This window comes from Copadichromis virginalis, linkage group LG15, assembly GCF_057382275.1.
Source record: "Copadichromis virginalis isolate Kocher_CV1m ecotype Utaka linkage group LG15, C_Virginalis_male_GT1.1, whole genome shotgun sequence".
Lineage (NCBI taxonomy): Eukaryota > Metazoa > Chordata > Actinopteri > Cichliformes > Cichlidae > Copadichromis > Copadichromis virginalis.
Window position 1 is genome coordinate 7,734,501 of NC_140632.1, and position 23,575 is coordinate 7,758,075.

The window sequence follows — 23,575 nt, forward strand, 5'->3', positions numbered from 1 at the left end:
ATGATGGGCTTTCAAGTCCAGAGTACTGAGTTATAGAAGCTGAAGTTTCAGTGGCTAAGCAGCCATCTGCCCAATGTAGGGGTTAGTGTGTGTGTCGCCATGGCAGTTGAAAGGCATTTAAGTTGTGTCACATAATACCATACTTGTATCTGAATAACTACAAATAAGCCTCAAAGACTCATTTATGCTCGTAAGGGAAAACTTAGTGGAAGGCACGGCATTTCAGTAGTTATGCTATCACCTCACTACGAGAAAGTTCCTGGTTCCCAGTACACTGACTTCCTCCCACAGTCCAAAGTTATGCATACATATAAACTGGAGGTTAAATGACGTTTCTAAAATGTCTTTGGATGTGAGTGATTCAAGTGTATAGAACCCCGTAAAGCACTTTGATTGATCAGTAAGATTAAATAAATGCCAGTTCATGTATTAGAATGTGCTCTGAAAGCCTGCCTTTCATTATATATACAACGTTGTACATATAAAATCACATTACATTCATTATGCTTCAGAAGACTGCGACTGTGGAATACATGTTGGAAGCATTTACCTTGGTCTGTCATATGTATATACTGTGTATCAGGTGTCGTTTTCTTCTGTAGCTGCTTTATACAATAACTTATATGAGGTTCATATAGATTGAAATAATAAGATGAAACTTGCAATATGAAAAGAAGAAGCCTCAAGCTTAAAAAGCCGATATATAAACTGTATAACCAACTGTTTAGTCAGTTCATCTATATACTGTAGGCCTGAAAGTGCAAGATCAAATCACCAAATTACAAAACAACCGCAGGTGTGATTGAAACCAGAACAAAGGTTACGATCATAGATGGGTTTGGTCTGAGCCATATCTACTTGCAGGAAGAAAAGAGGGGCGATCAGCCTGCTACTTGACGCCCTTCATACATATTCTGTTTTATTTTTTTAATGTATTTGTGTTTGTGTATATATATTATGTATATATACTATTTTAATATAATTTAGACTTGATCATAGAACTCATAGGCGCTGTCCCATCACAATAGAATCTCACGTTTTTTACTACCTTCTTTTACTCATGCAATGCAAATAGCTTAGTTTAGTTAAGTTTGTGTTAAGTACTTAGTCTGCTTTGTTTATAGACCTGTTGAGGCCTGTAGTGAATCTCAATCTAATCTTTCTTATAAAGGCTGGTGTTGTTTTCACCTTGTGAGTCTGCCGGTGTTTAATCATAGCTAAATGTGGTCCTGCTTGTGTAGCTGTGATTGAACTGAGATGGCTGTGTTAGAATTGGAGAACCCTTTTGGGGGGCTAGGCTGCCTCCCTAAGAGAAAGGTGCAGCATACAGAGTTGCTGTTGGTAGCCATGCAGAGGCAAATTTTGCATTCAGGGGATTCACTATTAAAGTGCACTTTGATTAAGTTTGTGCTCATCTGGAGAGCACTTATTAGAAAAGGACCCGTACTTTGTCTTTGACTAATAAATACGATCTGTATTTGAAACAGGTTGTGTGCTCGCAGAAATGAACACATTCAAAGCTAAGTCCACTGTATACAGGTAGATGTAGACATACATGCAGTAGTTTAGTAACCTTTCAGGGATTTTAAGTTTTTTTTCTTCATTTGTGTCCAATATTCCTTCTTCTAGTCCTGTATAGTGTTTCCTGACATATTTCTAGAATATTAAAACATAGGGGTTTTTTTTTGGGTTTTTTGGGTAATCAGTGCTTTAAAATCGTCTCACCTCTCTCTGTCCTTTACAGTATTGCTCCAGCTGGCCAACGATGCATTTCCCAGGGACATGATGCTGGCTCTGTCCTACTTACTTGCTCTGCCTCAGGTAGGGGGACACTCGCACACGTCCTGGTAACAAAAGGAGTTGGATTTTATTTTATTGAGACCATCAGATAGTTGAGCTAATGCATTTTGTCTGCATGATCTATTTCATTTGACATTTTACACCTTTGATTTGACCTCTCATGTTATTAGACATTTCACAAGTTGTAAATATGCATCTCTCTTTGTGTAACAGTGTGAGAACAGTCCACCGTCATAGGCTAGGCTGTGCAAAGACTGAAAACAGAGGCGAGATGTAATGCAGTAGTCTACTTTCATCTCAGGCCTCTTGATTTAGAATATGTTGAAAGCAAAGAGTCAATTTGTGAAAATGCCACTGTAATTGTTTGTCTTGCATGTCCTTATATTTGTTCTTACCTGCAGGTGCTGGATGCCAACAGGTGTTTTGAGAAGCAGTGTCACTCGGCCTTGTCGCTCCAACTGGCTGCCTACTACTACTCCCTGCAGATCTACTCGCGCCTCATGCCCTGCTTCAAGGACAAGAACCACACTCTTTACCAGGTCAGTGTATTTCTGTGTATGACGGAGTGTTTGGGTGGTTGAATGAATAAATGTTCTGATGTTACCTTGGGAAGACACTAGATGCATGTCTGTGATGTTGTGTAGCCAAAACTGTTTTGTTCCACAGCTCGGAAATACACAAAGAGCGTTTCAGAACTGGGGTGTTTGTTTGCACGTCATCTTTTATTTTGAAAAAGAAAAATCTCTATGCTGTTCTTGTGTATGACTTCTGCCCTGCCTCATCTGCTCTACAGCATGACTTGGCTTCTGTCAAAAATAGATTTACCACATATTTTTAGTCATGTGGTGCAGAAAGCTGCTTTTGGGATGCTTAGAAAATGCACTGCAGTGCAGCTGTTGAACGCACAGACAAAAGAATCCAGTTTTAAGCAGCTAGGACACAAAATCTTGATGTGTTGTGAACAGATTATTTTTAGGTCTAGGTCTTGAAACTTTAGAGCCTCAGTGCAGGATTTAGCTGTTTAGGCAGTGCATTTTACTGGTTGGGAGGATCATAGCAAAACAGTGTTTCACCTGTGGTTTAAGTTTGTTTCAAGGTTGCTTCAATAATAAGTGGAGTGAATATAGATGTGTGTATGGCTTTTGAAATGAAGTTTTATGTATGCTTTTGTTTGACATTTATTTAAGGAGGAACTAGTATCATAGACATTAAATGTCAGAACAAACTGTCCACAATCGCAAGAAATGCATCTGTGTGAGTCTGGGTGATCTAACAGTGCAAACGTGATTTGATTTATAAATAAAGATTGAGCCAGTTAATTTCAATAATAATCAGCATTCTACCATAAGCAGCTCAGATTTGTAAGTCACAAAGGAGCAGGTGAAGAAGGACAAGGAAGCCAGTACTGACCAGTATAATACAGTGGGAGTGTAGGTTTACTGCATGTGTGTTTCTGTCCAGAAAAAGCATGGCCATTCGCATCAATGAGAGGCAGCTGAAGGGGAATCAATATGTTTAGATAGGGCAAACCCCTTTGTTAGAAATTGATGGACACTGTGTTGGGTCTGGGAGGTCGGGTAAGTCTGACAGCTCAGGTGGAGGTCTGTATTATTACAAACTATACCTCCCTATGAACCTGAAATCTGTGTGTGACAGGAGGGTGCGAGTTTTTTAGAAGACTGGAGACGAGGCAGATCAACTCGATCATATAAAAACAATGAAATGTAAGAAAAGATGCATAATATTATCATCCAGTGTAAGGTTTATGCCACATAAATGCCCTAAATTAACAGTACTGGTAATTCCCAAATGCATTATTTATGTTTCTATAAGGGTTAATCCAGTAGTATGTGCAGGCTCTTCAAATAAAATGATATTTTTTAATGCAAAAATATAATTATTGTAATTATCTATGAAGTTTTGAATTCACTGTCATACTGTCAACAGAAACATTGTTTCATTGGTTGAATATTATGCTTGATGCAGCGCAGCGTGAATTCTTTTTGTCTGCCAAAGTAAGGAGCAATATATAATTTTCAGTTTTAAATAGTTTTTTTTTCATGTTTTCATGACACGTGTACTCACACTCATATATATATACACACACTCACCTTTGTTTTCTTTTTCATACAACATACATTCAGCTCTATCCTAGCCCTTGACGTTTGCCATTATACTTCAGTATTACTCACCTTACCAGTTAGCTGTTCTCATTCTCATTTGATTCCTTCAGTTATCTTTCATTGCAAATAAATTAATGGATTTGAAGACTATTTCGCTGCACATTTTGTTATGACGACAGAATAGTGAGATCAGCGAGGCGACAGGCACAATTGACATGGTTCAAATGCCGCTTGGCTGCGCAGATGTAGGAGGACAAAGTAAGATTTTTTAAAAAAGAGTGACAAAAAAATGCCAAATAATAATTAGCCATCAGAAATGGAACAAACTGGGAAAATGACTGTAATTATTCTTTTAGACATCTGAATACTAATGCAGTTTAATTGTGCTTTAGTTTAAACCAGCAATGCATTGTGTACCAGCTATTGCTCTTGAAGAAGTTTTAAGCATGTTTCTGTGTGTACACAGCATCTTCTTTTTCTAAGTAAGGCAAGAAAAACAAGAGATCAGAAAATGTGATTGAGAAGTGAAAGAAGAGGCTGCAAAGTGGGGGTGGGGATGGGGGGTGATTGGCAGAGAATAACTGAAGAAATGGCTCTGACCTTTTCTTTGAGTGGACCCTGGCTCTCATGGGTTTTAGTGCAGGTAGAAGAAGGGAGGTAAAATGTTGAAATAAAAGAACAGAAAAAAGGAAAGAGGCCAGCAGAAGAAGTGGATAAGTGTGTCCCAGTTGACATTCAAGGTTAGAATTGCATGCTCTCACATTCCTGCTCACACAAGCACACCAGTAAGTTGCTCTCCGCGCACACACTCATCCGCATGCAGTGACGCACACACATCCTTCCTGCATCCTAATGGCAGTAATCACTCCCTGAACTCCTGCCTCAAGTGAAGTTCAAGTCCATTAACTTAAAATATATACAGCTTTTTCCTTCTGCTCCACACTTTAGCAGTTGTACTTTCATTTTTAGCTCATTTCTTCATTTTTTTCCTTTTTCTTTTTTTTTTTTTAAAGTTGTCATTTCCTTTTCCTTTTTTTCCAGTCTTAGTATGTTCTACAAGAGTGAGTGCTTGTTATCATTATGTTCCAGGTCTCGTCTTCGCTCGCCTCTCTTATTGAAGAAGTAGTGGCCATTTTTACCATCAGTGAAAGAAGCGTTATTGGAAAAAAACTTTCAACCTATCTACTCTCTTTCTCCACTTTCACATATTTTTTCCTATTGGATTTTTTTCCCCTCTCTCCTCTGCTGTGTGCTTTTTTTTATGTTTCCTTTTATGCCCCACCATTGTCAGTTAAGTCAAATGGTTTGCTTTGTTGGTATGACATTTCTGGTTTATGCGTTTCCATGATGCTTCTCTCCATCCACATTATGCTGCTCTGTCCGCTATCGTTTCCTGTTCATTCTGCGTTCGGTTTAGGCTTTTTTCCCAATAGGCCTGCCTCACTCTTGTTGAATCTCAGGCCTCTCTATTTACAATACTATCTTAACTGTGCATGCTTTATACAGTTTTCTTGTGCTTTCTTTAGCTCTTGCTTTCTCTTATCTATTAAGGCACACATTGTACTTAATGTGATATTGCATTTCAGATATGTATGACAGGGTGCGCGTATCTATATTTCATGCACACGCTTGCTTTGCATTGCAAATGAGGTTATGGGGGGAAAAATTACCTACCAAAGCATGTGTTTTTTATATTTGGGCATACGTGAAGCATTTGTGCGCCTGCTTTTGTTTTTTGCATTCATATATCACAGTTGGCACACATTATTGTATGCGCTCCAGTTTAAGATCTGTTTTCCTGTGACAGCGGGGGGCACATTTGTATGTGCGTTTGTGTGTTGTGGTGTGTCACGCTGTCTCACAGTGTTTCCCACTTGGTACTTGAAGAGCAGTAACACTGTCTCAATAACTCTCACGCTCTTTCAATTCTCTTGTCGCTATCACATAATTCCATGCCCAGGCAATAAGACGCCAAACACTCAAGCCACTGAAGTCATTCAATTGCAAATAGAAATGGAACTCTCTGTGGATTTACTCAAGGTGTTTGATGTGTTTTTAAAGCCTCAATGAACAGCTTGTTTTTATATTTTATTTTTTTTAGATGTAGAGGTTTTGTAATGGGTACTGCCTTCAAAAGGAAAATTACAAAATACGATAAAGGAAATGATTACAATCAGTTTTTGGATCAAAACTAGTCAAACATACAAATGTTGCATGTTTGACTAGTTTTGATCACATTAATCACATTAAACATTCATAAAATGCAAATTAGTAAATGTTACACATGCTATATTAAAGCTCTTATTTATTGTTCACTGTCAAAAGGAGCCTTATCTAATCAGCGTATAACTCAGTATACAAGTATTATGTATAATACATAATACTTTTTGTTTTCACTGACATCATTCATACAGAGTTGCTTGGGCTTTCCATAAATGTCTTAGCAAGAGGTTAGCGTTAAAAATGCAATCATTAAAATCAACACCACTCACAAGTTGGTATATTGCTATAAATACTGAGTCTTGTAGGAATCCAAATTTTCCCAAGAATTATGCAATATTTCTATAATATCTGATTTATAAACCTGACACAACTCTAGGGGGAGTTGTTGAGTTGGTGTGTTATAGCAGTGTTTCCCAACATGTGCCGTCAGGTGTGCCGTGGAAGATTATCTGGTTCCGCCTGATTAGTAATGGGCAGAAGAAATTACATGCTGTGAGACCACGCTGCGCGTAATAGCAATTGGTAAATATTTAAAAAGAAAACTAGTCAATCCGACCCAGATGAAGGCCCTAGCATGATTAGTGCTTAGAAGAAAGCAAAAAAAGGTATACTGGGGACAAACCGAGCCAATTCCGCTATACTTGGTGCTCGGGGAAAAATGATCAAAATGCTTTTCGTGACATTTTTGTTTGGTGATTTTTCTAATGTGAAATATGTGCCGTGGCTCCAAAAGGTTGGGAACCACTGTGTTACAGTATTTCAGCTGTATTTACCTACGTATTACTGCAGTAATTACCCAGTTGTATACTAAAACTAGTATTTATAATTTATCATGTAGAACATGAAGTCTTTGGGATCATATTGTACATGTTGTACATGATAAATTATCTGTTTGTTTACCATTGTTTAACATTCGACTTAATATTAATTGTTGACATCTGACAATGTAGCAGTTTTGCTAAGAAGAAGCTATGAAAAATATAAAATTACATAAGGTAAAAAATATCTGATGTATTTAGCAATGTATTCAAAACATTTAATTTACAATCATATCATTCTTTTCTCTTTGATTGCCTCTATTTATATATTTAAGGTAAAAAATCACTGTAATAAATTTGAGATTCATTTATTAGCATTCAGCATGTTCACTGAAGGTAAGGCCAAAGTCTTAGAGAGACTCTAAATACATGAAAGTATAACCGATATGCTTGTTGTCCATCATAAAACGCTGAGATGACATTTTCTGTCCAATTTTAAAATAGGAGTTTACCCATGTTAGCCCTGTTCAGCTGTTTTGTAGCACTCGCGGCATTTACATCTCCAAACTTCTTAAAGATTCTGTTCCCACTATTGACTTTGAAGGTCCTTAACTGTTACTTTCCCATCTGATTATTGTACCCAAGCATGACGGAGCGACTCGTGGCTTTGCGATACGGAGGCTGGGTTTCCATTATTCCCTAAGGCTTAATGAACCGATTTCCATTTGCTGCCACTGGAAGTTTTCATCAGAGTGGTTCAAGTGTTCATTTGCTAAATAGAGGTGCTCCTTATGTTAATTGCCCTGTTTATGGTTATATTGCAAAATAGCCTGTTTTTATGTAAGTGTTGCGGTCTGTTTACCTGTGCTTGTCAGTTTTGTAATGTGTGAGTGTGTGTATTATTGTGTGCGTTTGTGTGTGAGAATGCGTGTGCTTTGCATAATTGTAGCTGCGAATGTGGATCTGCTGTATGGCAATGTGCTGACTAGAGAGATTGAGATTTTTTCACTCACCCATTTATCTTTGCCTGGAGCTGCCATTCTCTCGCTTATTGAGTATTGATCTCACACACACACACACACACACACACACACACACACACACACACACACACACACACACACAAACATTTAAAGCATACCCAATTGTACTATATAAACACAGAACCAGAGTATACGATCCGGAAAACCTGCTTAGGTCTTTGTATATCTCATTATGACATTTAGTTTTAGAATAAAAATCCCACTAATCACTATTAGATGCTTAAGTTTCAGTTTGTATTTGAAGATGGAGTCACTGAACTGGAAAAAATATTTCCACAGTTATTAACTTTATAGATTTGTTTCTGATTCAACCTGAAAGCAAAGCTCAAAGTGCTCTCTCCATAGCATTATGATGGGTTTTTAAACCAGCACCTTGCTTACATCTAGAAACTTTTGATACTGTTTGGTTATTGCATAGGGATTCTTTTCTTTTTTACAATTTCAAAAACGTCCACAGCAAAATTCCAGCTGCCCGTTAAGGGAGCTGACCTTGACAGTGCTGGACCGCTGTGCCAGTTCACTGTAGCTGAGTTAAGTGGAGTAATGAGTTGGAAAGCACCACGATTCCAATGACTTTTCCTTCCTCTTTTTGTGCACATATCGCAATGGTACAAATTGCAGTCTTGTAGCACAATCATTAGCAGTCTATATTTTACCCATGAGAACTCTGTAAAGCAGAGCCACTGCAGAAAGGGTCCTATTAGACAAATATGTCCTCTAAAAGCACTGTTGCAGCTGACTGGGAATGCTTCAGACCAAGTAGTCTCCAAACCTTTGATTAGATGCATAAGTTTGACTCTGCTAAGTTACTCCTGCTCCTCTTGCTTGTGCTGCTTTTCTTACGATCACTCCCCTTCATGGTGTATTGTGACCCACAGTGCAGCCACGCCTATTTATGGAGTAATTATTCCTTCGGAGGTGATAACTCATTTTTTTCCGCCCTGTCTTCTCACTAATTATGCGCACATACTGTATACACCATTTACAGAATTAGTGCTAATGAGGCCACTGACTATATAGCTAAGTGTTAAACAAGACATAAATAAAACTAATTACATCATTACTGGGATACTGTCTGGAGAGAGAGAGGGGGAGACTCTTTATGACTTCTATTCAATCCTTATCACAGAAGGCAAGAGAGAATGTGTTAAATACTAGGTTAATCAGAAAAATGTGTGCATATGAGTGTTCTGTAAAAATAAATGTTACTATTCTGTTATTGATTGCACTGTTGGACTTTCAGACTGCTTGGAAGTTGAGAGGTAATATAGTTTCACCCACATTAGTGATGCGAATCCACAGGAGGTGATGTTTCTTGCAGCGTTGGGGAAACTTCTTTGCCAAACATCTAATTATTTTACACTGGAGTGAGTTGAATGACAACCAGTAAATCCTGGGAGGAAATATAGCTTAGCAAAGTAGAACATAAAGTACTTTGAACTTATTTGTTTAAAAAAAAAGTGATGAATCGATAAACATTCATCACTTTTTACTCCCTGGAGTAAAGGAGACGGTCTATACGAAATAATAACTAAATGGAGAAAAAGTCACATGCTTCAGAAAAGGGAAGGAATGCCCATTTGCTCACTGGTTGACAGGCATGTGCCGTATCATATTTATATCATAATATAAATGTATGATACCATGATGACATAAATGATGTAGCAATGCCTTTTAATTACACTTCCCAGCAGGCAAAACAAGGAGACTAGTCTGACAAAACACAATAATATAAAAGCGTAAAACAGATTAACTTCACCAAAACACACCAAGTACAGCCAGGCTAATAAAAAGGAGACACTTGCAATAAAAAGGAAGAGAAAATGCTGCCTGGATGTTACTGATGGAGTTTCATGGTGGAAAAGGAGGGCTTTAAGTAACTAGTTTAAAAGCTTGAACCAAGATACAACGTCCCAGACAACTTTATTATGTAATAATACCGTGCAGCTCCTGAAGACTTACAAGGCTAAGTCAATTTTAAGTGTCAAGCACTTATGTTATTCTTTTGTTCTTACATTTGATTTATGCTATTTATGTAATGCTGCTACTGTAAATAAAGTCACACTTCATCTGGGTTGCCAGACCATAAGTCTGGAAAAGAAAGATGCAAAATGTGCTTAGTTTGGTTTGCACTAACAGATGCTGCTGTCTGCAAGGTCCAGTCACAAACTAGAATGTAATATAATGGTTTTTTTTCTATATCATCATAAATGCAGTGCATATCACAAACTTTCTTGAAATATTGCATTATTTCTTACAACTTTGAGGATATATTGCTGACCTGGTCACAGCTGACTGCTAAATTACGCTGGAATAAAATATTAAACACTTACCATATGTGGAGCACAGATTTTAATGAATGGCTGTGCATTGAATGCATTGTCTGGGTGGGTCTTCTCTGAGGTTGGTATCAAAGACAAAAACGTTGTGGCACTTATAAGAGGAGTGTCCGACGTGGGTAATTTGGTCAGTGTTCTTTTGTTCAGATTTCCAGTTGAACCTCTTAAAATGTGGATGTTGAGGCGTTGATGTTGATAGTGATAAATGCCAGTCATCTAGTGTCGCACATGAGGTTGTGGATATTTATGAATCCCAAAAGCTTATATGTTAATAATGCCGTTGATCCCCTGACTTTTCCTACGGTGAAATTTCCTGAGTATAAGTGGATGAGATACCATAAAATTTGCAACACTTATTCAAGCTTGCAGCTGTCTGTCTGCTTTTTAATCTTGACATTTTACCTAAAACCGCTGTTGTGCCTACAGCCTCACAAAGCTCATCAGACCTTGTCAAGAACTGTCTACTCAGCCATACATTTTACCTGGATTTGTACAATATGCTATACCTTCTGAAAGTGTTCCCATGCAGTAGATATAAAACATGTTGAACACGCTCATATGACTTCTCATTGCGCCAGCGTGCATCAAAGTTTTACATGGTGCTATTATCTGCAGGTGAAACACTGGGAGGTAATGAGGAAAACGGCACTGAATGATAGCACATTAATATTTAATCAGGATGGCGAACTTGACAAACTCACAAATATCACTATGAAAATATTTTATTTGATAATTCAAAGGAGTTTTTGATGGGTACAGAGTTGTGACTGAAGTATAATAACATGGGAAATTAAGACTGAAATGAGAGCAGAAGCGTGTTTGAAAAGATTTGCGTGTGTGACAGAGGCTCTTTATTTTTACTCTGTTCCCTCTTAAGAAGCATCACAGTAAGGTGATGGTGCTGGTGGGGGAAAGAGCCTGCAACACCAGTGGAATAGCTGAAGGGAGAGGTCTGGCTCCCCCGTCCCTCCCAGCTGTGCACACACCTACCTTATTCCATTATACTTTACATACGTTTTATACGTTCTTCTCTTTGAAGGAGGACAAAATCCCTTTTGAAGATATTTTAAAATAATGAAAAAAGTCTTACTTGCTTACTTTGAAGATAACTGGGATCGTAAAGAATACTTATTAGAAAGACGAAGGATTTCAGAGATTCTTTAATAATGAGCGGTGAGGGATGGAAGTTTTTTTTTTTTTTTTATTAATTTTTTTAAATTCAAGGGGAAATATTTTTTCAGAGGGGTAGCGGCGTAATCCTGATGGGGGGTAAAAGCACAGAGAGAGTGAGGGAGTTAATGCAAACAGTATTTCATCATGTTCTTCAAACATCAGCCTGTCCATCACAGTTTCAGCAGACTTTCTTTCTCACTCTGTGTTCTTTCTTTTTTTGTGTCATTCTCCTTTCTGTGAAAAACGGTGTCCAAGACGGTGCCAGCATTTAGAAAAAGAAAAAAACAACTCCCCCACCCATTCTACCCTTACTTTCCTTCTCTCATCCCTTGACTGCCTCCTCTGACTTCATATCTTTCCTTGCTCCACTTTTAATATTCTCCCCTTTCTACCTCTGTTCCTTTCCTATCCTGCTTTTGAACAGTGAATCCGCCACCATGTCTGCTGCTGAGGCCACATCTAAAGGCACACAGGGATAGCGAGAAGAGGAAGAGACGCAGAGAGACAGACATACACCTCTGTTTTCAAGCTCACACATTTCCAGCAGCCATAATTACCTTATGCAAATAAGATCACGAAGTAAACCATATCATCCTGCTGGGCGACAACATATAAGGTGCCAAAAACCAAATTCAGGGGCTTATTTAATTAGAACAGAGGCGATGAGAGAGAGATGCAACATTCACCTGCCTGTAAGTTTATATGCAGGGGTGCACATAAGTGGTCCGCAGGTGCGCATTCAATGTCAAAATAAAAGACGCGCACCAGATAAGAAGTTGCAAGGCGCGTTGGCGTACATATAAAAGGCACTGTTTTTGTCCGCTAGAGTGGGATGTTCACGGCATATTCTGCTCCACATCTCTGTGCGTTCATCATTTGTTTGAAGCCAGCTCACCTTCTGCAACCACTTTTCCGAGAATACGCGCTTCTTTTGTGGATCGGACTCCTTCTGATAGTTCTTTGGAGGTGGAGGAACACCAAAGTAATTGCTTAAAGGAGCTTCTTCGACATCTTTAAGAGTTCTAAACAAATGTCTGTCCTCCTCCAGAAAATCTTATGTACGCAATCGCACGTTGCAACTTCTTATCTGGTGCGCGTCTTTTATTTTGACAGCGAATGCGCACCTGCGGACCACTTATGTGCACCCCTGTTTATGTGACAGTTTTAATCATAAATGTGTAGCCACAATCTAACTTCCTATTGGCCTGAATCAAGGTGACAGCTACGGTTCCTGATACGTTTACCTGTAATCTGCCGATGTGGAATAGAAATAGGTGTATATTCGAAATTGCGTGATTATACTGGGCTGTACCAAGCAAATTGATATAAGTCTGGACCAAGATGGTCTGTCCCCACCTTTTTTCTAAATTATTGCCATTTTTGAAAATAGCCTCATTAGTTTTTCACAGCAAAGCCGCAGAAACCTGTGAAGTTTTACATGCCACGCAGTGCAGCAGTGTTTGAAGCTCAGTGTGTGACACTGTTTAATGATGAGCTTTAAGAACAGTGTGTATTTGGTCCAACATGGCTCTAAAACCGTATAGTGCACCCTAGAATTTTATTTCAAATCAAATTATGGGGAGGAAAGAGAGACTCAGTTTGTCTTTGCTGGATTTTATGTTAAGTTGCGCTATATACAGAGCATGACTTCTGAAGAAGTTCAGAAATTCAAAGTAATTTGCACAACAATCTGTGGTAATTGGACATTCGAGTGAATTTCATTTTTATTTTAAGCATAAAATACAGCCACGTTAAAAACAGAGTTTTAAAGCACTCTGTGCAGTCCTGTGAAAAAGAAGTACATCATTGTTGCTTCCATAGGAATTAAGATAAATAGCAGCCAGGTGTACAATACCACAATATACCCAGGTGTGGACGTACAAGCAAAGGCACAATTGGAAAAAGACCGAACAAGAATGGCTTGTTTGGTCAAAGTTTCAATGGCCTAGTCAGCATCCACATGTGGCGCTCTTCCACATTGTTTCCTTTATCCCGTCTACCTCCCTTACCCCCAACCGGTTGTGGCAGATGGCTGCCTCCTTATTGTAGGGTCTTTACCTTCAAATATAAAGCGCCTCGAAGTGACTGCTGTTGTGATTTGGTGCTATATAAATAAAACTGAATTGAATTCCCGAGGCTGCTTCTACTGAAGGTGTGTTCCTGTTAAAAAGGAGTTTTCCCATTATCCTCAAGTGCTTACTCATGGCAGGCCATCTGATTGTTGGGGTTTTCTCTCAGTTATTGTAGGGTCTTTAGCTCACGGGGCCTTGAGGTGACTCTTGTGATGTGGCGATATGATACGATGAAAAGAAGAAGGGAAAAATAACGGAAAGGGGAAAATGAAAAGAAAATGAATTCCTGTGGCAGGACCATAAGAGAGCGGTGCAAAAACATCAATGAACTGAAGCAATGTTGTAAATACAAGTGGGCCAAAATTCTTCCACAACAATAAAGTCATACAGGAAACAATTACATCATGCTGTTGCTGCTAAAGGTGGTTCCACAAGCTGTTGAAACTATAAATTTCTGTAATGTAATATTAGAAATTGAAAAACTACAAACCATCTCCATTATACAGCAAAAACCATAAATTAAAGCCAAGCAGCCAAACTGCTAAGAGACCCACAGTGCCTGTACTTTTTCGTATACCGCTACTCCTTCTTCTACTGTTGAAGTCTAAAGCAGACCCTGGAACCATGAGGGTAAAAATGTGAAATTTATTTTCCTTCTCACAGGCTGATCCAAAGGAGCTGATTCGATTGGTCACACAGCACGTGTCCTCGTATTCAGATTGGCCCGAGGAGCTGCAAAAGCTGATCAGCCAGCTGCATATGTACAACGAGCGTCTGACAGACTTTACCCAGGCACAGGTGTTGCAGGGGCTCGGCCGTGGTGTGGACGTTCAGCGGTTCAGCTCTGACGCTGATTACAAGAAGGAGACCATACTTGGTCTCACAGAGTAAGTGTGGCTTAAATGTTGGTACTTTTGGATTTGCACTGTAATTGGAAAGGTGCACTTTTTTTTTTTTCCTTTTCTTTGTTTCTACTCTGAAAGATTGTTCATACCACACACTTGGACATGAGTGGGAGATAATGTCAATTTCTGCTTTAATTAAATGAAATCTAAAGACTTTCTTTCTGTTTTTGTACCTGTGTGTTTAGGACACTGGATGATGGTGTGTACAGAATCGCTTTGTCTCTGGCTAAGCGCTACAGTGTTCCTCTGTGGGAGGTCTACATGACCCACCTCGAGTTCCTCTTTACAGATAGCGGGTATACACACACACACAAACGCGCACGCGCTCTGTTTAATTACATTTGTGCACACACATCTGTCTGTCTCTTTGTTTTCATCTTCAGATTTTAAACTCTGAAAAGTGTAGCGACGCTCCCTTTCAGTTATAACAAAACTTACCTACATAAAAAGCCAAAACACCGCAGGCTATATCAAACATGTTGGGAATATGTGTGTTTGTGTTTTGTGAGTGAGAGGATGTGAACCATCATTTATTTGCTCTCTGACTTCATAGCTGGGTGACTGACTAGCTCTGCACCTTTGCTTGTTTATACAGAATGCCAAAGCTGAGGTTGTGTATGTGTGTGTTGGTACGTGTGCACACGTGTGGCTCCGTGATAAATATCCACCTGTCACATTCCGATATAAGGAAATGGTTTATGGATTCCACTTAACAGCCTATACTTTTCTCAAACCTGATCACAGCTATTCTGTGTGTGTGTTTCCTTCAAAACCTCAAGATCATGACAAATGTGTGAGGAATATTCTGCATCTGCAAAAGGCTTATTGATTTAACAAAAGGATGCAGGGAATGTTATAAATAGAGAAGAAATTTAAAGGGAAGAATAAATAGAGTCAAAACGTGTGCAAAAAGAATTTAGACTTTTATTGATCGTTGTAGGCAAATAAATTGTTTATGTTTTACAAATCCCACATGTTTAGGAGAAGCAGTCAGCTACAGTGCAGTGCCCAACAACTGAGTCCTTTGCTGAGGCCTGTATTTAAGTAGCATGGTTCACTTTACTTTAACAGTTGACCTCATTGCCAGTTTGCATATCAACACTTTAAACAGTATTTTAAATAGTACAGTACCGTGCAGAAGACTTGAATCACACCTCATTTCTTTGTGTTTTGCTTCTAAGTTGCCTTTTATGTGTGTTTTTTTAAAGTGGTCTTGAGCAATTCTCCAGGTTTTCTGAAGGTCTTTCAAAGATTTTCTTTAAACATTTATGTATCTTAGCCTGGTGTCCTTAAAAAGAATTTGCGGAAACTGAACAAGTATAAGACAAAAAGAGGAGGTAGCAGGCTTAAAAACATTATCATAATACGATAACAGTAGCTGATCTTTGATTCCATGACCTGATCAGCACTGTATATTATCTGGGACGGAAAGGGTAAGGTTGTCAACAAACTTTTTTCCTAAGAAAAAAAAAAACAACAACAGCTACAAATAGGTTGGGGTTTGAAGCCTGTCACCTTTTAAAGTTTCCCTCAGAAACAATCATGAAATGGAATCTGTTTCTCCATTAGAGATACCAAACATTACTGTCTTTCAGAAGAGCTGGCAATTTTCCTTTCCCATGTGATGGCGGGGTAAATTGTTAAAATCACATTTTTTCGCTGACATAGATCAACGCTCTAAAGTCAATGTAGATCTCAATATGGTTACAGAAGAACAAAGTTAAAAGTCCATAAGTATATTTCAGATGAAGAGAACTCTAAGGACTCATTATTAGTTTAAAGCACATCCACAGAATCAGTGTGTGCTTAGGGGGTGAGAGTGGGAGGCAAATAGATGGCGGGAGAAGAGATGGATGATAGAGAATGAGTGTCCCTGAGACAGTCCTATTAACACAAAATGTATGCTTCAGAAGAATCAATGTGCTGCTAAACACTGCCGTCGTCAGCTGTTCTCTGCCTCCGTGTATAAAGCTTTGTAGATGTTTACAAGTTCTCTTTATGGACCTGCTTTTTAATGACATCCTAATGACAGCTATAAATCTATCGAAGAGACTTGTCCAAACACAGAAATGGGTTCACATATTGGTCAGTGGAACCATCTGTTTACAGTTTTGGCTTTAAATCTCATGTCTAGCTCCACCTTTACATATTTGTTTCACATAATGGTAACTTCTTCAAATATTGATGATTTTGTCTGTTGAAAAAAAGACTCATCTTGAGCCACGCCAACTGAATTTGTGAAGCACTTTAAAAACTGCAACCGCTGACCAAAGTGCTAAACATAGGAATAAAAATCACTACAACTAAAATACAAAAAAATATAAAATAAAAGCATCAATAAAACACAGAGCACAATTAAATATGAGTGAATCAATAAAATCAACATTTCAAAGTAGTTTGAAAGATGAGCAGAAGAGGTGGCTCTGAGGAGCGGATTTAAAAATCATCAAGTCCTATGAACTCCCATCAATGATACCACTTATATGTACTTCACTGTTTCAGATCTTCATATTGAGATTCAGTTTTTGAATTTCAGGTAGATTAATAAAACTGATCCAAACAAAACCTCATTTGACCCTCAAAACGACACAGCTCCAAGTTCCTCGTGTCAGTTCCTACCTGCTGCCAGCGGCTGCTTGTGATGTATTTTCTGCACATCACTGTGTTCCCATCATGAGAAATAAATAGTCTTTTGTGGCACGTTCCCTTCAGACTAATCCCCAGCCAAGATGTGTTTTGCTTTGAGCCTAATGAGGAATCCTCTGAGACAGAGAGAACACCTTTAAAGTTTGTACCAGCTCTCTTCAGGTGCACATCTGGTGACCTCATATGGCAAATTAAAGTTCACATCATATCAGATAATGGCTGTGTTCTAATGCCCTAACAGTACAGCTCCAAAGGTGCCAAATGTATATCACTATATAGTCTTTAACACTGAGTTGATTAGAACTACTCCGTCCCAGCTGATAAAAATCCGAATCAACAAAAAGAACTTCAAGGATAATTTTTCTTATTAACTTATTAACTCCTACAATGTTAGAACCCAAACAGAGATGATGATCTCAGATAATATTTGTGTTTCTAAAATCAACTTCACCAGGACTTCTGCTTTGCTCTGTCCAACCTGGCCACTTGACACTTCAGACAGTTCAGGAATCTTGCAGGATGCAAATTATATTTATACTACATCTTGAAAAGAATATTAAGAAAACACAGTCTTCCTTTCCTGTCAGTTCAGCTGCACTTTAACTGCTATTTCTGAATAGATTTGTTTCTGGCATTATGCATATTGTGTATTTCAATACTTTTGTGCCAGATATGACTAATTAGCAAGTGACTGACTTGACTTTGAATTTTTTGAATTTTCAGTATAAATTAAATTGAAAAATAAAAATATCCTGCAATATATATTATGTTATATATTCCTCTCATAATATTGCATGCCCATAGATTGCATTTTTAAAAAATATTCTCAGCTAATGATGACAATTAAAAAAAAAAAAAAAACCACATTCCTAGCATTCAGGGGTAATGTGAATGTTGCTTTAGCTATACACAGGTTAGCTGCAGTACTGCCTGTATTGAGTTGAACGTGTTTGCTCTGTAGAGACTGTTGATGTACTCTGCACTGAGATTCTTTAAGGATTGAGCCTGGACTTCGACCATGACCTCGGGCATTACTCTAGGCATGCTTTTTGCTGTCATGGGGGACAACCAGAGAGCAGAATATGGACAGTGAGGTGCAACAGCATAACCTTTGGTTCCTCTGATGTTTTCACTTGTACAATAAAAGTATACCTGACCGTTAAAACAATGGATATTTTGGTGTCTTAGGAAGGTCATTTTGACATGCTGGCATTTATCCCTCTATGACATGTGCAAACTTGTGCCACAATCTCCCAAACAAACCAGACGTCCATCCCCAACTCAGCTGTTCCTGGGCTGTTTTTGAAGGTTAGATTCTGAATGTTATGAAGACATGTTTTTAAGCTATTCTAGAGGCAGGATTTGAATTTGATTAGTTATTTTGATTACAAAACATCTGTAAAAATAAAAGCTCTCAGATTTAACGTTATTTCTAATTTAAATGAGAATTGGAACCAGTTCAATGAGGAAAAAAATACGTGTATTTGTTAATGTGAGTTCAATTACAGCACACGCTCTCTGTATGTAATTACTTCTTCATAATAATAGTGAGAATTTGGTAGTGACATATTTTTGATGTGTTTCAAAATGTGTATCAGGGAGAAATATTTTGGAGTTTTTTCACTTTACATGACTCCAAAGTGCAAAAACACTTTCACAGCCCTGTGCTGGACAGTCATTTGTAACCTGGTTAATAAAGAAGAAAACCCCCCCACAATTATAACAGCACTGACATTTTAAATGATCATTACTACTCTTCCAAAGCTCACCTACACTTTTGTTCTTCTTGCCACTTTAATTAAATATGACTCACAATTTTATTATACACTTAGGTCTATCAAATGTGGTTAAAGTGCAGAATTTCAGCTTTAATTCAAAGGCTTTTACAACATTTACATTAATTGTTTAGGAATTACAGGCATTTTTATGCAAAGTTCCCCATTTTCAGAGGCTTTTTTTTTTTTTTTTTTGTCCAAAGGCTAAAAATTATTAGAAATTGCAATGTGAGACATGTTAACTTTTTATTTTATGTCAAATGAAGCAGACATAATATTAGAAGTGGATTCAAGGTGTTGAATTTGTATTTTTTCTTCATTGTAATTTTAAATATGAGACCCCAAAAAGATGTCAGTCCAAATGAGGGAAGCCATCATTCGGATGAACTTAAATCAGCAGCTCGGCAATGCCAAATGATGGTGGTGGATGATGACACAAAACTTCCACTTAAATTTCAGCTAAAATACATGCAGACAGAATTAGTTTCTGGTGGGAAAAAAACCCATCTTCACAACATCTAATCAAGTCAAGAACCCCTGAGGAGGTACGACTATCATTGTCATGAATGGGATTACAAAAAGGTAAAAACCAGTGGGTCCACTCAAAATCAGGAGGGCCAGATTAGACCTTGCCAGAAAACATCTAAAACTGCACGCACAATTCTGGGAGAAAGAATCTCACTGGAGAGATGAAACCAAGATGAACTTGTACGAGAAAGAGCGAAACAGCTCAGGATGTGAAGTATATCACATCATCTGTCAAACATGGTGGAGGTAATGTTATAGAATGGCAATATGCGGCTGTCAGTGGAACTAGGTCACCAGTTTTACACCAGTAAAGAAATGGGATATTCTTCTATTTTTTGGGTTGGCTGTGGTTCAGAAGGTAGAGCAGGTGGTTTTATTCTTGGCTGCTCCAGTTTGCATGCCAAAGTACTGTTGGGCAACTAAACCCCAAGTTGTTTCCGACGTGTTCATTGGAGTGTGAATGTTAGGTAGAAAACACGCATAGAAAAAAAATGCTTTTATGAATGTGTGCAAATAGGTGAATGAGGCCTGTAGCAGAAAATACTTTGAGTGCTCAAGCAGAGTAGGAAGCGCCATAATTGAACTAGTTCATTTACTATTTACCATTTTAATGGTCAAGTTAATCTCAACCCAACAGAGTATATTTATTGAATTATGTTATTAAAATAAAATACAAAATTCATAAAGAGTCACAAACAAGCAGTAACTGAAGGTGGCTGCAGTAAAAGAAAGTAAAAGGAGGAAACAGCATTTGGTATCCATGGATTCAAAAACTTCAGGCGATCATCGACTAAGTATAAAGAATAACCTTTTGTTTTAAATTCTGTTGTGCTTATCTATTAATTTTGAGCCTCTGAAATGGGGAAGGGTCTACAAATGTCTGTAATTTTTGAAACCCCCCTGAATCAAAGCTGAAAGTCTGCGCTTCAATCATAATATTGACTGATTTTAAAATCCACTGTGGTGGTGTACAAAGCTGACTTCATCCAGCAATTTATGGACCTAACTGTTATTCTCCCCTGGACAAATTGGCTCTTTACTTCAGCAGAGTTTTATAACAAACAAGAGAAGACTGCAATGTGACGCTCCGGATATCACAGAGAAATAACCACAACCAAGATAAAGTAGCAAACTGTGTTGTGTGAGCAGCGAAATGCCACCAAGCAAACGGCAGTAGGTAAGCCACTACGCAGCAAACTTTTAATAAAGCTATCAGGCTCTATATATGTTGACTGAAAACACGCTGCCAGCTGTGGATACTGAGAAGAAGATATGCTCCTAATGTGAGCAAAGATGCAGTGAACACCTTTTGTCAATTGAAAGAATAGAGGGGCAGGGAGGAGATAACAAAGCAGAGCTTGGCATGAAAACTGAGCACTCTCTGCCAGCTTCTGTGCCTTTGTGTAGTTGCTTATAATGCCCCTCAAAAAAAAGTCCTGGCTGGATAAGTCGCAATTTCTCTTGCAATTCTTCTTGCATCGCAGTGTTTTTAGGCACTTTGGAGCTAGCGTGATTAACTAGTGAAACATCAGACTTTGATTGGGGTGACGGGCCGCCTGCGTACGCTTAAGAGGGAGACGAGAGGAAGAGCGAGCGAGGGTGTCTTCACTCTAAGTTAGTCGTTCTGTTGACTCCAGCCTTATTAGAGCCCCTGTTGTGAGGATGATTAGTGTTATTTACATTATCGAGCTTATTGTCAGCTGCCGTGCCGCAGCCAGGCTCTATATTTTTTTCATTAGCGAAAGCCTGACAGAGAGCCCAGAGGAAGCATTGTTCCCTTTGATGTTGTCCCGTTCTGACAGATAAACAGACTTCCACTCACACAAACGCACTCCCATGAAGCCACAGATTGCTCGGAGCCCCTCGGTGACTTCAAGCAACTAGCTTTACTTCGCCTTTGCCTTTTCGTTCTTTGTATCGCTCCCTGCTTAACTTTTGTTTGTGGTTCTCCAAGTTGTTTTTTTTTGGCATCCTCTTTCCAGTGTTTTTGCTTGTGTTCTTTTCACTTTTTCTTTTGCTCTTTAGACCACCTGCTGATCTTGACTGAGATTTGTAGCAAAACACGCTTAGCAAGGATGTGCACACGTCTTGTGCAACCTAAAAAGCTCACTGGATACATTATTTCCTTCCCTGGGAGCTCGGATATCTCCCCTCACATCAACTAATACGTTCCCCGCTATTGCTTTCCTTCTCTCTTTGTCTCTGTCTTCTCTTTGTCATAGCCTCTTCCCACTTTACCTTATTTATGTCTGAACTGATCAGCTTATTAAATGTATTCTTAGTGTGGTCTATGAAATCTTTTTTTTAAATTTATTTTTGTTGTTGTTGGAGGGACTGTATGCTTTGTGATAAGCCTGCAGATTGCTCTTGTGTTTTTGCACCACTGTTTTTAGCGCTACTGTTTTCAGAAATGACTTTGGAGCCAAATAGTCTCCATTGCTGGTAGTCTTCTCTTTGATTTTCTGTTGATGAAATGTGTGGGTTTTTCTTTTTTTGGTTAGCTGTGTTTTTTTCTCATCTCTTTCAGGCATAGTGGCTATTGCTGTCTATATGAAAGGCTCAGATCTTTTCCTTTCTGATGCCTGAAACTTCAAGTGTTCACACACTGCGTACCAATAGATATTTTTTTGTGAAGCCATTACAAACAGCAGGTTTTTACAACCACATATGTAAAAGCTTTAAACTGATAGTAGGCCAGGCTATTGTTGTGTGTTTACTACAAATCCAGCTATATAAAATTATATTTTCATTTCATTTTCTGCACATTTTTCCCTGTTTTTCTTATTCCATTCCCGTTTTCTCTTCCACAGCCTCTCCACCAAGGATATTGAAACCCGGAGCGAATCCCTCAGCTTGTTTGAGACTTTAAAGTGTAACCCTCAGGCCTTTTACAGCCACATGATGAAATATGTTCTTCCCACTGTGGAAGGAACCGACCTCAACCGCCTGCTCTACTACTACACCTTACTAGATGCTGCGGGCTGTGAGCCTTACGTCACCACCACCATTAAGCCAGACTCTCATGTTAAACTGCTCAAGAAGCTTCGGGCTGTTGCCAACGGTGAGGTGTACACTGTTTTTTATGGTGATTATATAGTATATGTAGTTCATAATTGGCATTTTGATTGTTGTTCTGACAAATCCCCCAGCTAAAACGTTTTGTTACTGACATAACCACGGTTCTCTGAAAACCAAGTGGGGAATCTTATAAAGGGGAAGTGACTTCTTGCATGACCAATCACAGGAGCTCCACTAACACCATGTTGGTCTAAGATAGACCAGTCACTGTAAGGACACAGGGACCCCTGACCCACTTTAAAATACATTTTAATCTATAACAGTTAGTCAGATTTATTTAGTACTAAGCATGCCATTACTGTTTTACAACCCTGTGCCAGGAAAATGATAGATATAAAGTCCAAGCAATAAATCAGATTAATTCAAGTGGAATTTATTATTATAAAACAAATAAAACGACAATGAAGTCTGGAAGCCTGCAGTATCAGCAATATTGGCAATGAAAAGATGTAGTTATGGTTTTAAAAAAATTCTTGGCTTTTATGTTTCAGGATTTAATAAAGATCATCTGGTCCTTAGCATGTTTTAAAGTTAGGCAAATACAGTTTCAGCTAAACTATAAAACATACACCACATCAACCCATGTCATTATTTAACAAAAACTAAGCCAATATACTGAAGCAGTGTGTGAGGAACTGAGTACGTCCCATGATTCCCTAGCTTGTAGAAGCACCTTAAGCAGTAATAACTTGAAGTAATCATTTTTTGTATGACTTTATTAGTATCTCACATTGTCGTGGAGGAATTTTAGCCCATTCTTCTTTACAGTGTGGCTTCAGTTCATTGAGGCTTGCAGGCACTCATTTATGGACAGCTCTCTTAAAGTCCCACCGCAGCAAGACTCCGGTTGAAATAATGGAGGTTCTGAATGTTGTTTCCCCGGGGACATTCACTGTGGCTCAAGTGAAAAAGAAAAGTTTGGACATGAAAGATGATATGAAAAAGTACTAACAGACTGCAAGAAAAAGAAGAAAGTAGGCAAAGGACAAAGGAACATGTGATCCGTCAGCTCTAGAGGAGAAACTCACTGCAATGAAATATAAAGAAAAATCCAGATTCTCCAGCTAATAGCAGGATAATGCGAATGGTGACATTTCACAATAATATAAATA

General features: G+C 38.5%; 1 protein-coding gene across 2 annotated transcripts in view; it reads left to right on the top strand.

Annotated features, from left to right (window-relative positions):
* Positions 1-23,575, top strand: part of nbas (NBAS subunit of NRZ tethering complex) — a 179,903-nt gene that overhangs the window by 85,270 nt on the left and 71,058 nt on the right. For both annotated transcript variants that reach the window (XM_085431641.1, XM_085431642.1), the window contains exons 40-44: positions 1,745-1,821; positions 2,202-2,339; positions 14,195-14,418; positions 14,622-14,732; positions 22,196-22,446. In XM_085431641.1, the coding sequence (XP_085287767.1) occupies positions 1,745-1,821; positions 2,202-2,339; positions 14,195-14,418; positions 14,622-14,732; positions 22,196-22,446 (801 nt within the window). The remainder of the gene's footprint in view (positions 1-1,744; positions 1,822-2,201; positions 2,340-14,194; positions 14,419-14,621; positions 14,733-22,195; positions 22,447-23,575) is intronic.